The 16,286-nt window shown below is 33.3% G+C and overlaps 1 protein-coding gene across 1 annotated transcript in view; it reads right to left on the bottom strand.

Moving 5' to 3' along the window:
- Positions 1 to 15,759, bottom strand: part of ccdc18 (coiled-coil domain containing 18) — a 71,580-nt gene extending 55,821 nt beyond the window's left edge. Inside the window, exons 1-9 of the mRNA XM_056473076.1 lie at positions 15,510 to 15,759; positions 15,189 to 15,310; positions 10,835 to 10,979; positions 10,202 to 10,351; positions 8,573 to 8,682; positions 7,798 to 7,926; positions 7,546 to 7,642; positions 4,180 to 4,301; positions 327 to 615 (exon numbers count right to left, since the gene is read on the bottom strand). Of these exons, the coding sequence (XP_056329051.1) occupies positions 327 to 615; positions 4,180 to 4,301; positions 7,546 to 7,642; positions 7,798 to 7,926; positions 8,573 to 8,682; positions 10,202 to 10,351; positions 10,835 to 10,979; positions 15,189 to 15,289 (1,143 nt within the window). The 5' untranslated portion in view covers positions 15,290 to 15,310; positions 15,510 to 15,759. The remainder of the gene's footprint in view (positions 1 to 326; positions 616 to 4,179; positions 4,302 to 7,545; positions 7,643 to 7,797; positions 7,927 to 8,572; positions 8,683 to 10,201; positions 10,352 to 10,834; positions 10,980 to 15,188; positions 15,311 to 15,509) is intronic.
- Positions 15,760 to 16,286: the final 527 nt, after the last annotated feature.

Below are 16,286 nucleotides of genomic sequence, written 5' to 3'. Positions count from 1 at the left end.
TCTATCTTGTTTCTGTCAGCTTTGTATTTAGTTAGTGAATAATCTATTATGGCTCTGAGCAATGTTTTATGTGTGATTTTTACGTTTTGTGGCAAGTGTAATAAAATACATCCAGGATGTATTTTCCCACAGAATAAACCTTCAATCTTATACAACAGCCCTGTGATAACAATGATATAATTTATCCCTAACATAACATACCTTGGAATGTCGCAGCTGACCCATCAGAATTGAGTATTTCAGACAGCGGTGTAATAATATTTAATATATCATGCAGGCAGCAGAACAGCAGCACAAGTGTATCTAAAAGGACCGAATTGCAGCACCTCTCTCAGATGTAGTAAGTCCAGGACAGACTCCAGGCTGGTCAGCTCGGCTCTCTCCTGCTCTCTCTCTCTGTGGGCTTGAGCGACTCTCTGCTCCTGACAGGCTGTGAGCAGCCGCAGGTCTTCATTCTCTCTCCTCAGGCCTGCCGTGTCCTGCAGCTGCGCCTCCTTCTCCGCCAGCTCCTTCTGCAGCTGTTTCAACTGATCTGAGAACTGCTGGAGCTGAGACTGCAGCTGCACACGTTCAGTGGAGAGAGACTCAGAGTGGCTGACAGCTTCTTTCAGCTTACTGACCAGAGAACAGAAAAAGCGACATCAGTTTACCTTTTACAAACAGTGTGGACGTTAATAAGCTGGTGTAGTGATGAACATTTATAGATGGTCACATTATAAGAAAATCTGCTTGCTGTTTTCAGATATATTAAGCAGGTTTTGTGAATATATTTTTGATATATTGAGTAAATTTTATATTTTGTGTGATTCTTTTTGTCATCAATAAAATATAATAATGCACTTATTTTGGGATTCTTATGGGAACGGAACAAAATAAATCTAGAAAATAAATCAGAAAATTTATATTATCTGAAAAACATTTATATTTTATAATTTTTAAAATAGATTTACACTGGAAAAATTACATGTTCTTTTTTGCAGTGTATATATTATCTCATATGTATCTATATAAAGTGTCATCTTATTTATACTGATTAATTTCTTATTAAAATATATAACAAACGTTTATATTGTTGCAAATTACTTGTATTTAAAATGAATGCAGTTCATTAGAATTTTTTATTCATCAAAGAATCAAAGAAAATATTTTCAACATTGCTAAGAAAATAACAATTAATAGTAATTATCAAAATTATATTACTATAAATATAATAAACTGTACATATACTTGGTCATATTTGTACAGTTTTCAATTTAAAAAAAAATCAAAAAACATTAAAACATACTTTAATCATAGCAGAGGTCATTAGGCATGTTTGCTTAGATAGAAGCATCTTTCAACAATATTTGATGAAAATCCAGTCTCATATGTCAAGTTTTAAATAATGTGCAGAATCTGTGTATGCAAAAAATATTTTTTTAATGAAAGGAAAGACGAAATTTCCAAATTAAAAGTGGATAATACAACATACACCAGCAGGGGTCACTCATACTTCATTACTAAAACAATACAGAGCCAAAACTATTCCTTTTTTTAAGTGTTTGTAATAATTAAAGCCTAAAACTGTGTGTAGGTATAGTGTGTCCACAATCATGTTGGTAAAAACACATATTGGTTTTTTTTAATTTTCTGACGTTAAAACAAGAATCCCAGCAATTTTGAGGCCCACAGCTACATGATATAGGAGTGCAGCTTTACACTCCCACCGATTTAATTGACAGCCGCGTATTGACATGTCTCACATGAACATGTCCACATGACAGCACTTGCAAACAAACTGGGATTAAAATATATTTTCCCACTGTGATCAGCTGCACCTCAAGAATGAGTTTTACAAGTTCAAAATATTTTTAAAATAGTGCATTTTTGTAATCAAGAAAAGACAGTAAAACCGATATGAAAAGTTCAGATGCAAAACCCCATAAAATCCACCTAAATCCATCAGACCTCTTCTCTTGTAAATGAACATTTTCTATCAGGCTCCTCTGATTAGGTTCAGGGGATTAAATTCATATGTAATGATAAGGTGATTAGCCAGTAAATGAAATAGTTTTTTTTTTTTCAAAAATGTCACTTCAGACAATTATTTGGTTTTTAACAAGGTAGATTTGCTTTTGCGTCAAAACCAGCTAAATCTACTTGTGCATTTTTTTCAAAAACCTCTAAATCCATCTATTGAGACAAGACAGTGTAATTAGATGAAAATCACTAAAGATGCCATTAGAAATTCTTTTTACCAAACATTAAACACATTACACAAACCACCTAAACTTAAAAAATATTTAAATCTGTCAAGTAAGTGGCGGTTCATTCCTGTGTGATAAACCAGGGAAAAAGAAAAAGGAAAACGAATGAATGAATGAAATCTGTCAAGTAAGTGCATTAATCAATGACATCAAAACTGACATTAGTTAAATCTTAACAATCTGTTGTCATTTCTGATATTTGGGGTTTAGATTTAATGTAAGTAATGTAAACATTGCAAACATTGTAAGCTAAGCTTGGTAGATTTAAATAATGGAGTGTAAAACATTATGAAACATCAATATCTGTGCATTGTCCATTAATATAAAGAGCTTATCAGACGTATAGGTAATATGAAGTAATATAAATAATGTATAGTTTTATACATTATATTTATCTTTAAAAATAGCTTAAATTAGCAAATAAAACACAAGGTAGGCCTACTGGGCAAAAAGGGGATGCTTCTCAGACACTTTTAGAAGCTGTCATTCATTCATTCTCACCACACTTAAGGTCTTGGTCTCTTGTTTATCCTCATAGCATCCACGTGGGATAAAAGAACAGCATCTTAACTCTGTCTTTCATAAAACGCAGTTGCCGTTTAATGTATAGTAAATCAGACTCATTTAAAGTAGCGTCACAGCGCAAAAATAAACGTTATGAATGCATGCTACACTTCCGAATGTACAGTGTGTTTTCTTTTTCTTATAATGCACAGAGTTTTGAGATAAGGGATGTTTTCATTTGCCATTCAGTGACAGTCAGACAGGCTCATTCAGTTCATCAAACTCCGTCTTTTAAAATCGAAATCGGAAGCGGAGTAAAAATGTCCTCATAAAAGCCGGTGTATCAGCGTGCTGCTACATTGAATACCTACGATTCAATTGGCACCTTCTGATTGGTTCTCGGGATATGCCGGCTTTTGCTGTCAAAGGCAAGTGGAGTTTAGAGGCTTTTGCAATCAAATTTCTGAATGCACTGACGCTGCGATTTGGATGATTGGAAGCAAAAATATCACTTGATGGTGTACTACGTGCCTAAAGCATTCACTCAATGTCATTAGCTTAATTTTGGTGAAAGTGGCGTTTAGCGGCTTTTGTATCTGAACTCTTCATATGTAATTAATCACCACTGAAATCAACACAGCAGCACAGTGTCAGTACAACTACAAATGAGGACACTTTAATCACACAACAGGAGTCCCGGTTTGTGGACATTAAATCAAGTTTGTTTTGTACAGTAATGTAACAAATTCCCATATTACAGTGTGTATTAACTTTTAACCTGTCACATTTGCCCAAGGTAATAGTGCAAAAACAGTTAAATGTACGTGTGTGTGTGTGTGTGTACTGAGAACTTTGTAACGGCATTTGTGAGACTCATGTGAATACAAACGATGGCTTGAATAAACTTCACCTCAAATACTTCAAATAATAATATGATGTGAATAATATGATAATACCACGATATGACACAGCAGGAAAAAACCAACACGCATGTGTGAACGGAGGATGGGGAGTACCAACTCATTTGCATTTAAAAGCACAGGCTACAAAAAGAGCTACAACTTCCTCTGACCCCAAAATTGACATTTTCTGCAGGGTATAATAATTGACCTAATGGGTATTTATAGCTGAAACTTTACAGACACACTCTGGGGACACCAAAGACTTATCTTACATCTTGTTACACCCTTTAATGCTAAAGGAGGTTTCTAAGGGTGTTATTTAGTAAAGCATAAACATAAATACAAACATTATTCAGCAATACACATACGTGTTCAGTGAAGCTGACATAACCATGTGTTATTGTCAAATAAATCATGGCTACTAACCAATCACATTAAGGATCTGTTTTATAAACTGACATTTTATTTTAACTAGCACTGATGAATAATCTTTATAACTCAAATCAGTATATGGAATCCTCTCTTACCAGATGTTGTGCCGTAGATTTTCCTTCTCGCTCTCCAGCGCTGTACACTTCCTCTCCAGCTCTTCTCTCTCTCGGTCACACTCCATCAGACTGATCTTCAGCTGATCTTCACTCTCTAACACCTACATCACATGAAGGACATGAATGACACACACAACAGAATCAGCAGAAGAAATATATCAGAACATGTAATTATTTTCTAATAATGAGTTTAAAGAGATGCTTTTTTTCTGAAAATTTGATGTTAATTAATTTAATCTTTGTTGATTAATATAATTCAAGTTACCGGTTACCATTAACTACTATGAATATATTAAAGGGATAGTTGGCACCTCTCAAAAACATCTGCCATCACTTACTCAACCTTAACTTGTTCAAAACCTATTTGAGATTCTTTCTACTGTTGAAAACAAAAGAAGGTATTTTGAAAAATCCTGGCTGTTGGCACCCATTGACTTTCGTTGTATTTTTTGCCTACTATGGAAGTCTATGGATCCCGGCATTCTTCAAAGTTTTAAAAACAATAAATGATGAGGTATTTTTTATTTTTGGGTGAACTGTGAACCATTTAAAGTCATTTGAAGCAAGAAACAGAACATAATTTACAACATTATAACCTCATAATTAACTCATAACTTTGGGCAAATCTGGCTAAAAAAACTCAATTCTCCGGTTTATTTAAATACTTATGCAATAATTCATTTGTATGTGCAATTATAATATTAAAAAGACAATCTACACCAAAAAAAATTATTTTGTCATCATGAATTCTCCCTTTACGAGTCTCTTTCTTCTGCTGAACGCCAAAAAAACTTATATTTTGAAGAATTTGGAAAGCAGTAACCATTGACTTCCATAGTATTTGGTTTTCCTACTATGGAAGCCAATGGTTATTGGTTTCTAACATTCTTCAAAATATACTCATTTGTGTTCAACAGAAGCAAGAAACTCATAAAGGTTTAAAACCACATTAGGGTCAATAAATGATGAGGTATTCTTCATTTTTGGGCATAAACATTATTTACAACATTATTACTTTAATTCATAAGCTTGGGCAAATCTGACGGTTTGTTTCATTTATATATGCAATTATACTGTTAAAAAGACAATCTACCCAAACATAAAAATTCTCCCTGCATGAGTTTCTTCTGCTGAACACCAAAAAATCTATATATTTTGAAGAATTGTGGAAAGCAGTAACCTTGTTTTGACTTCCATAGTGTTTAGTTTTCTTACTATGAAAGTTGATGGTTACTGTTCTCTAACATTTCTCTAAATATCTTCTTTTGTGTTCAACAAAAACTTTTTTGTGGTTAGCAAATTTAGATGTTTGGTGGAGCTATCCCTATCCCTAATTAAATGAAACATGGATGTTTTGCATGTTTTAAAGCTTAAAAAGTGAAAAAACTAGTCTTCATCAGCTAGCACTTTTACATAAACCATAAAGTTGAGTTGCCAAAGGTGAGTTTTTATTGAGTAACTTGTAGATCTCTGGTGGCTAAAGCAGTAAAATAACGGTTAATTCCATTTTGCATTGCCAAGACTATAAATTAAAGATAATAATAGCATTGTAAATGATATTTAGCTTCTTTCACACTGATTTGTTTGGTTCACAAGACCTTAGTATTTGGTTTTCCTTTCATAGAAGTGAATGTTATTGGTTTCTAACATACTTCAAAATATCTTTTTTTGGTGTTTTACAGAAGAAAGAAACTCATAAATGTTTTAAACCACATCACGGAGAATAAATGATGAGGTATTCTTCATTTTTGGGTAAAGTCCTGTGAAGCAAAATGAGCATTCTGTGCAAGAAACAACATCATTTACAACATTATTATCTTAATTCATAGACTTGGGCAAATCTGACAGTTTGTTTCATTTATATATGCAATTATATTATTAAAAAGACAATCTACCCAAAATTAAAATGTTCTCATCATGAATTCTCCCTCCATGAGTTTCTTTCTTCTGCTGAACACCAAAAAATTTGGAAAGCAGTAACCATTGACTACCATAGTATTTGGTTTACCCTACTATGGAGGTCAATGGTAACTGGTCTCTAACATTCTCTAAAACATCTTTATTTGTGTTCAACAGTAGAAAAAAGTGGTAGTTGTAACCACTTCAGGGTACACATGGGACGAAAACCGGTTTCAAAGATTACCGCGGTTTTGAAAAGTCATGGTTTTAAAACCGCTAGAATTTTACTATTCCTAATGTATATCTAAGGGTTTTTTAATATGTTGTAAAGAAATCTGAGTTTTTAAAACTAATAAAGACAGCAGAAGTCAATGATTTATTTTAATTATTTAGCCTGACATGTTTACTGTTCCAAAATATTTGAAATGTTTCCTAAAATAAAATATATTGTTTTCAGTGGGGAAAAAAGTTGCTGTATTTTACATTTGTAAAGAACTTATTTATACAATACCGTTACATTTTATCCAAGGTTATCATACTGTCTGTTATAGTAGCCCATGACTACTTGAGGGTGAATAAATGGTTGGCAAATTTAGATTTTTGGTTGTACTAGCCTAACTCAATAGCTAAGTAAAACAGAGATGTTTCACATGTTTTGAAGTATATAAAATGAATAAACTAGCCTTCATCAGCTTGCACTTTTTTTTTTAATAATTATTTTTTAGGGGTTTTTCACCTTTGTTTGGAATGGACAGTAGAGGTTGCAGACAGAAAAGTATTGGGAGCAGAGAGAGGGAAAGGGTCAGCAAAGGACCTCGAGCTGGGAATCGAATTCAGGTCGCAGTGAGCACCATGGTGCTATATGTCGGCACACTTAACCACTAGGTGCACTTAACCACGATGGCACCGACAGCTTGCACTTATACATAAACCATAAAAACTTTAATTCAAGTGCTCATTTCATGCATGCACTGGACATACGCTCATCGGTTCTTAAGTCTTAGTTGCCAAAAGTGAGCTTTTTATTGAGTAACTTGTAGATCTCTTAATCAGTAAAATGATGGTTAATTCCAATTTGGTTTATCCACTTCAGTATAAAAAAAAGATGTATTCACTCAGAATGCTAAGGCTTTAAATTAAAGATGATAATAATAATAATAATAATAATAATAATAATAATAATAATAATAATAATAATAATAATAATAATAATGTTGTAAATTATATTTAGTTTCTTTCACACACTGATTGGTTTGGTTCACAAGACCTCAACATTGAGCAGGTCACCATCAGCTTGCATTTTATGAATCACAAAAGACAACAGTTTTCTATTAAAAAAAAACTTTTTATAATGTCTTACTGGAGAAAACTATGGATGGCCTATAAATCAGTAAATTAACAGCAAATGTTCATTTTAGGCTGAACTATCCCTTTAAGTATTATTACCTTCCTGAGTTTTTCTGCAGCATCTTCTTTGTATTCTTTGAACGTGACTGTAAGCTTCTCCGCATTTTGAAGGGCCTGGTTTCTTTGCTGCTCCGCACTTTGAAAGAAATATACCCCAGAATTAAGCTGTGTGGGTTTCAAGCATTACGAATAGACTACTTGTACTTGTAGAGGTAAATCCAGCTTAAAGTGATTATCGCTCCCAGGATGAATTAGTCTGTGAAGTTTTCATTAGCATAACTAATCTTGTACCGTTTCCCCAGACGTGTTCTGTCGGCTAGCTCGGCTTTAACGAATCTCAGCTCATCTCTCAGCTTCTCCACCAGCCTGTGACTCTGCATCACCGTCTGCTCACGTTCTTCCAACCTCTGCTCTGCAGACCTGCAGAAATAAGCATATTCTGCTGCAGATACAGTTGAAGTCAGAATTAGTAGCCCCCCTGAATTATTAGCCCCCTGTTTATTTGTGCATTACCCTGTTTTTTTTTCCCAATTTCTGTTTAACGGAGAGAAGTTTTTTTTTTTCAACACATTTATAAACATAATAGTTTTACTAACTGATTTCTAATAACTGGTTTATTTAATCTTTGCCCTGATGACAGTAAATAATATTTGACTAGATATTTTTCAAGACACTTCTATACAGCTTAAAGTGACATTTAAAGGCTTAACTTGGTTAATTAGGGTAACTAGGCAGGTTAGAGTAATTAGGCAAGTTATTGTATAACAATGGTTTGTTCTGTAGACTATCAAACAAATATATAGTTTAAAGGGGATAATAATATTGAGCATGTAATGGTTTTTAAATAATTTAAAACTCATTTTATTCTAGCCGAAATAAAACAAATAAGACTTTCTCCAGAAGAAAAAATATTACCAGACATACATTAAAAATATTCTTGCTCTGTTAAACATCATTTGGAAAATATTTAAAAAAGAAAAATAAATAAATAAATCAAAGGGGGGCTTATAATTCTGACTTCAACTGTATGTGCTTTTTCTAGTGAGTGTAGAGAAGATGCACCTACTCTAAAGCCTTGGTCAGGGTGTCCAGCTCGGCCTCTAGACCCAGAATCTGCTCCTTCATGTGAGAAACACTGGAGGTCCGGGCTCCCACAGTGGATCCCAACATGCGAATCTGCACAACAAACATCAGTTGATGATAACATCTTCAACAGAAAGAGAGAGTTTTGAATTTATTGCCATATCAGCTTCTCTGCCTATTTCATGACAAAACCAGGTCAAACTATTTATTTTAAAAAAAGTTATTTAATGATAACAATAAAAAGACATCAACAGCAATAAATAATGCATTAGATAAAATACAGAAATAATACTAGTATATAAGATAAACATCAAAAACTTTTTTTTAATAAACATTGTACAATTCTGGAAGGATTCACATTTAAAAATATTTAGTTCAGTAGTAGTAGTAGTAGTAGTAGTAGTAATTGTAGTAAACTTTATTGTCCTCGACAGGAAACTTGTTATGGGCATCACCATATTGCTGCAGACATTCCATATAAACAAACAATACAGTAGTTACAATAGTTATAATGATGATAATTAATATATTAATAATAAGATAAACTCTAGTTATATAAACCCACTGAAACAGGTACAAAGGGTTTCTTATTTCAGTGCAAGCTACACTTAGGGACTCTATATCTCTTACCAGAGGGAAGCAGCTCACAATGTGGAAACAAAAAAAATGAGTTGGATCATTCAGAATCCTTTCCACCTGATTAAGGACACAATTCTCACGTAAAACTTGAGAATTAAACTATTCAAATATTAGAATGATTTACATTTAATAATAATAATAATAATAATAATAAGTCTTTCCAGATTAAAAAAATTGCTGTCTGATAACATTAAAAAAGGGTTATTCCAAGTATGTTTAACATGTTTAATATGTTTGGTTTTTGTTACAGTATTGACATTTTGGGGTTCTCCTCCTTTGAGTAAATGTCCATGAGTGAGTCTTGTCTTGTGTGTTCGATACGGCATCTTGTGTAAACAATCTCATCATGTCTTGAGTTAAAGTGCCATGAACCACTGCGACCGTTACTTGTTTCGTATTGTGATGCAGTTCCTAGAGAAACGGAATACTAAATGAGACAACAGTGGGTGTGGCTTGTTTTTCTGATTGGATGTAGTAAAGTAGACATTTCATTCAGAAAGATCGGGAAAAGGGTTTGGGGGAGAGTTATAACAACCTAACAGACACCTTGTCCTCATTATTTCTGTTTGTTGTCAAAACTGACAGTTGGAGTGGCTTGATTAAATATGTTAGCCATGCCCACTTCTTAAGATATACCTAATTACAAATTAACTGAAAACAACCAGGAACTGCTTTTACAGATTTTAATAAAAAATTAGAAGGGCAAGCAATTTTTTTTTTCTTAACGATGAATTGTTCACCACAAATCTAGCAATGTGAGCTAACAAAATCATATGGTTAGTTTTGATTGTTTTCGGAAAGCTTGTGTGACATTAAAGACCGTGGTATTAATGATGTTGAAAATATAGCGTTGATTTACTGTGCTGAAATTGAAAAGTTGTTTTAAATGGCTAAATTATTTCACAACATATTTGCTTTTACTGCCTTTTTGATCAAATAAATGAAGTGAGTGTATGGGGCTTATTTTATTTACCTTTGACCTGGAGCTGGCTAACTCCATCTGAGCAGCTTCTATGTCACCCATGAGCTGCCGGTTCTGCAGGACCAGAGAGGAGTTCTCCTGTCTGATGGTGTTGAGCTTTCGCCTGAGCACAGACGTCTCTGCCTCCATGTCTCTGACTGACTAGACAAAAAAAAAAAATCTGTTCAAATTAGACAAAACTCTTTGAGACTTGAGCACTATGTTGTATATTTTTATTGAATTGTTTACAATATAAATATTATGGGCGGCGAAGCAGGTAGCGCTGTCACCTAACAGCAAGAATGTCGCTGGTTCGAGCCTCGGCTGGGTCAGTTGGCATTTCTGTGTGGAGTTTGCATGTGCTCCCTGTGTTTGTGTGGGTTTCCTCCGGGTGCTCCAGTTTCCCCCAGAGTCTAAAGACCTGCGCTATAGATGAACTGGGTAAGCTAAATTGTCCGTAGTGTATGTGTGCGAATGAGAGTCTATGGGTTGCATTTGGAAGGGCATCCGCTGCGTAAAACATATGCTGAATAAGTTGGCGGTTCATTCCGCTGTGGCGACCACAAATGAATAAAGGAACTAAGTCGAAAAGCAAATGAATAAATGAACAATATAAACATTTTCACTGTATCTTCAGTGTCTTACCCTGCAGTCACGGGGATGTGCACAATCTTGTTGCTCAGGGTGTGAATCTACAGGATCAGGATTCTGAAGGTCCTCTAAAGTAAGACGACCTGGGAATGCTTCCACGACATCAGTATCCTCGTCAATGAGGTCATTTCCTGATTGGCTGAAATGAGTGATAGCAGTAAACTTTATTACAAAATGCAAAGAATAGCATAAGAGGTGCAATAATATTTAAAGAATATTAAAGAATATGGGACGAGGTTCTGAGAAGGGTAAATGGATCCACTACCTGCGCACGCCTCGACCTTATAAAATTTTAAATTATTCATCGGGCCTATTACACAAAGTGTAGACTCTCAAAAACATATCCCGATATTGATGAGATGTGTGAACGGTGTAAAAGTGACAAGGCAGATTTTTTCCATATGTTCTGGGCTGGTTAAAAATTGAGCGACTAATGTACACAAATATTAAAAAACAGTAAATGTTGCTTTTAATATAGATGTAAAACCTAATGTGGAAACAGCTATTTTTGGTGTACCTGAACACAAAACATTGACAAATAAAGGGAAAAATGTTATTGCCTTCTCTACTTTATTAGCAAGGAGAAGAATATTACATAAGTGGAAATCGGCAGTCCCACACAAAGCTTCAATGTGGATCTGATTTTATATTTGAAATTAGAGAAAATTAAATATTTAATAAAGGGATTTGTCCAAAAAACTTATGGAGACATGTCGACCTTTGATCACATACTTTAAAAAAAAAAGAAGACTCTCTCCTTTAACTGATTTATATTTAAAAATGTGTAAAAGACTGCTACAAACATGTCCAATTATTGATTTGTATGCATGTGCCATGTAGGTATTCATTTATTTGAATTATTTTTACAACTGATGTTGTTTAACTGCAAATCTATACAACACTGTAAAGTTTCTCTTTTTCTCCGTGTTGTAATTTTATTTTTATTTGAATTTAACTTGTTTGTTAACTTATTTAGGAGGCAAAGAGTTATTATGGAAAAAAAAAAATACAACCTTGATTGTACAAAATGGTTTGTTAAAAACTTGGGGAGGGGGTTGGGGGGATGGGTCACAAATAAAATATAAATAAATAAATAAATAAATAAATAAATAAATAAATAAAAAGAATTTTTAAATGTTATATGTTTGTGTTTGAGCCATTTGAACTCTTGTATTACAGTAGCAGAGGGAGTTCAAATGCACTGAAAGTTATGAAAACACATGCAAATAGAAAAACACTAACAATTTGAGAAAACACGCACATGCAAATAAAATAAAATGTGCTAATTTTTACAACCCTTGCAGATACACTAACAATAGCGCAGACCACAATAAAAACGTGTCGGGAGACCTGAAAATCAGAGTCTTCCTGATTAGACAGAATCTGCAAACATTTTTTGCTATTTCTAAGGAGAATTTTGTAAAATATCTGCGGATTTATGCAGATTTTTTTTTGGAGTATCATAACTAAAAACATAATATTTGAAATAAACAAATAATACATTTTTTAATTTTATTTAATGTTTACAATATAAATCAATTAGAAGCACTTAAATGGTAAACAAAGCTAGTCTCTCATTTAATAGATCTACTAAAAGACAGAAAATATAACTTTACAAACTGTATTGTAAATAAATCATATAAATATTTTAAAGTTATTATTATTATACCACAATAAAATTAGCTTAATTAATTTAAAAACTGAATAAATATAAATTTACACACAAGTAAATACAGAGACTTGATGGGCTGAAAATCTGCGGATTTCTGTGAGAGCAGATTCTGTGTGGGCCTAGTCATCGGTTTAATGGCATGTTAGCAAGAGTTACTCTCAGAATTAAAAATACACAAACAAGTAAGAAGCAGATGGCCAAACCAGGATATTAAAATAAACAAACAAACAAACAAATAAATAAATAAATAAATAAAAAAGACCCCTAAACAAAAAGTAAACACTTTTATATTGTGGTCTGGGCTATTTGCAGTGCGTTTCTGTATTTGCAAATGTTTTGAGGATTTGTGTTTGTGTGTTGTTAAACTGATTATGTTGTTTATATGTACATCCTTAGACTTACTTAAAAATATATGGGAGAGAGATTTAAATAAACCAATCGCAGATTAAATTTGGCACAAAATAATACAAGGAATTTTCTCATCATCCATATGCCTCAGACATGCTGTAATACAATTCAAAATAGTGCATTGTTTGCACTGGTTTAAAGTCAGACTCTCTAAGATTAATGCTGACGTAGATCCCATATGCGATCAGTGTAGACAGGCTCTGCTGCACATATTGTAATAAGTTGCGATATGAATAAAGTTTGATTGATTGCACATGTTATGGACATGTCCAAAGCTTTACATGTACTGGATTAGTTTTTTGAGACCTTTTCTGAGGCATTTGGGGTGGTAGTAGAGCCATCCCCATTTATTGCATTGTTCGGGGTGGCCCCTGAGAATGCTCCTCTCAACATAAGACAAATTAACATGTCGCCCCTTTGGTTTTCTTCTGGCTAGAAGAGAAAGATATTGTTTAAATGAAAAGACCCTGTTCCACCAACCCATAATCACTGGTTAAGAGAAGTCATGTCTTTTCTTAAGTTGGAGAAAATAAGGCATACTATCAGAGGGTCTGTTGAGACATTTTATAAGGTCTGGCAACCTTTTTATCTCTTGTGATGGAAATGGACGCACACAACGTGACAATATGAGAAAAAAAGGAACAAGTGTCATATTTTTGTCATGTTTTCATCTTTTATTTTTTTGTCTATGGACATTTGATTATATATTGTTCCTAGATCTGGTGTTCTGGGAAAGGGGTGTTTTGTTTTTGGTCTTTTGTTTGCTCTGTATAACGTGAAAAACAAATAAAAATAATAAATAATAATATTAAAATAATAATATAGGTGTCATGGTGGCGCAGTGGGTAGAACTGTCGCCTCACAGCAAGAAAGTCGCTGGTTCGAGCCTCACCTGGGTCAGTTAGCATTTCTGTGTGGAGTTTGCATGTTCTCCCCGTGTTCGTGTGGGTTTCCTCCGGGTGCTCCGGTTTCCCCCACAATTCCAAAGACATATGCTGCTGGTGAATTGGGTAAGCTAAAATTGTCCGTAGTGTATGTGTGTGAATGAATGTGTGGCTGGAAGAGCATCCACTGCATAAAACATATGCTGAATAAGTTGGCATAGTCCGAAAAGAAAATGAATGAATGAATGAATGAATGAACGAACAGTTGAAGGCCATATAATAGGGTGAATTTTAACTCTTATTTTTATATATTTCTCAAGAGCTGTTTAGCACAGAGATTTTTTTTTCCAACACATTTTATAGTTTTTCTACCTAAATAATTTACTAATACCTAATATATTTTATGTCTGTATCATGATGATAGCATTTTAATATTTTAATAGTTATTTTTACTTGTTTTATTTACCTCATTGTTAACCATTTAACTACTCCACCAAGAATCCAAATTGGCTCCTAATGTCGCTAGTTAATACACTCAATGCAACACATCCCATAAATTCTAAAATATCAGCCTCTATCAAATAGTTGATAAGTCAGTTTATAGTAAAAGTACCGGAATCAATACATATACTATGAAAAATGTAATAAAATTCAAAATAACATTTTTGAATACTAAATCACCTTAATTTTTGAAGTATACCATAAAATATTTCAGATTCTCATTTAAACACTTTCTTGTTTGTTTGTTTTTACAATAAAACCAAAATCAAGTGTAATAGTGCAACAGGATTGTGTTTGTTTGATTTGTTGTAAACCAACAATGCTGTGTAGTATTAATTATTATTTAAAACAGTCATTCTTTAAAGGACATTAACAATAATTATTTAAAACAGTCAAAATATGATCAATCGTTTGGTATAGCGGAAGTCAGAGGATTAAAATTATTTACTAATATTCAGCTTAAAGTGAAATTTAAAGGCCTAACTAAGTTAATTATGTTATCTAGGTAAAGTTGGTTAATAAGGCTGGTGGTTTGTTCAAGAGAATAAGAAAAAAAGATTCCTTAAGAGGGCTAATTATATTCACCTTAAAATTAATGTTATAGATTTTAAAAATTGCTTTTATCCCACCCAAATATAAAAGAAAAATATAATAGGAAATGCACAGCAAATTCTATTGCTTTGTTAAAAATCACTTAAGAAAACTCACAAGCGGACTAATCATTTTCCTTCAACCGTACTATATAATTATCACACTTATTTGAACTTCAACTATACAATAAGACAGGAAAACTACACCTTGAATAGTATCTAAAAAAATTATATCATGAAGTAAAACCCACAGTGCAATTCCTCAGCAATAGTTCTCAGAGACTGAGCCTCACCTCAATTGTTCACCCACTGATTGTAGGTTTTTCTCAGTTAATCGTAGTTTATTTCTTAAGGTGACAACATCCTCTACCAAACCCCTGCTGTCTCTCAACATTGGTGATTGTTATGAAGACACCTGGAAATAAAAGGTTAGTCTATGAAACGTATAACGTTAACACTGGTGTTTAAATGTACTTGGTGTAAAATCAACACCGAGCTCGCATTTTTGTAGAAATATTAAACATTCTCTTAAATTATGAGCTAACTTATGTAAAAATACATACGTATAAAGTGCTGTCTATGTATGGTTATTATTATAAGTTATTATCATGTACCTGCCTGACACTCCGATCATTTGGCTTCATTTGATGCATTCAACAGGTTGTCAAGGAACAGATGGACCCTCTTAGGTCATTTTTCAACTCTCCGCTACTTTTTGCTGGGATAATTCATAAAAATAGCTCTATACCAGTGAATAACTGCGTACCAGCATGTTCTAAAAGAAGGTTTTGAGCAAAAAGCACTTTATTTCCACTGTTAGCTTAGCATTCGCTGTAGTGAAATCCAAACAATACGGGCTGCCGTCGTCACGGAAGCTGATTGGCTGAAACAAAAAACCGTCCTCAACAGTCGTGACGCAATCCTGACGTGCTAGTAGCGCCGCGAATGACAGCGCGAAGATCAGAGGTAACAAACATGTGTGTGATATTTTTCAAAAACTAAATTTACTTCTAGAGGGATTTATTTATGAAGCTCTGTAATAAAGAATATTGATTGCAGAAGAGCTTGTTTATTTTTTACAGAATGGTTAAGGTTAATACCCTTTAGGAACTGTATTAATATCGAAATGTGTTCACTTCACAACGTAATCCAGTCGAATATTTAATAAACTATTGTTTAATTAAAATAAATTTGAAATGTATATGTTTTTGTTTGTTTTCACGTTTGTTTACTTAAAATAATTTTAAAATGTTCATATTTGGGTTTGTTTTTATTTATTTTTTTTTACTTAAAATAAGTTTAAAGTGTACATATTTTGTTTGTTTTTACTTAAAATGAGATTGAGATTTACATATCAGTTTTTACACATTTTTATAACGAAAATAAATCCA

The sequence above is a fragment of the Danio aesculapii genome, chromosome 2, assembly GCF_903798145.1.
Source record: "Danio aesculapii chromosome 2, fDanAes4.1, whole genome shotgun sequence".
In the NCBI taxonomy this organism is placed as follows: domain Eukaryota; kingdom Metazoa; phylum Chordata; class Actinopteri; order Cypriniformes; family Danionidae; genus Danio; species Danio aesculapii.
This window is presented reverse-complemented; position numbering and strand designations above follow the sequence as displayed.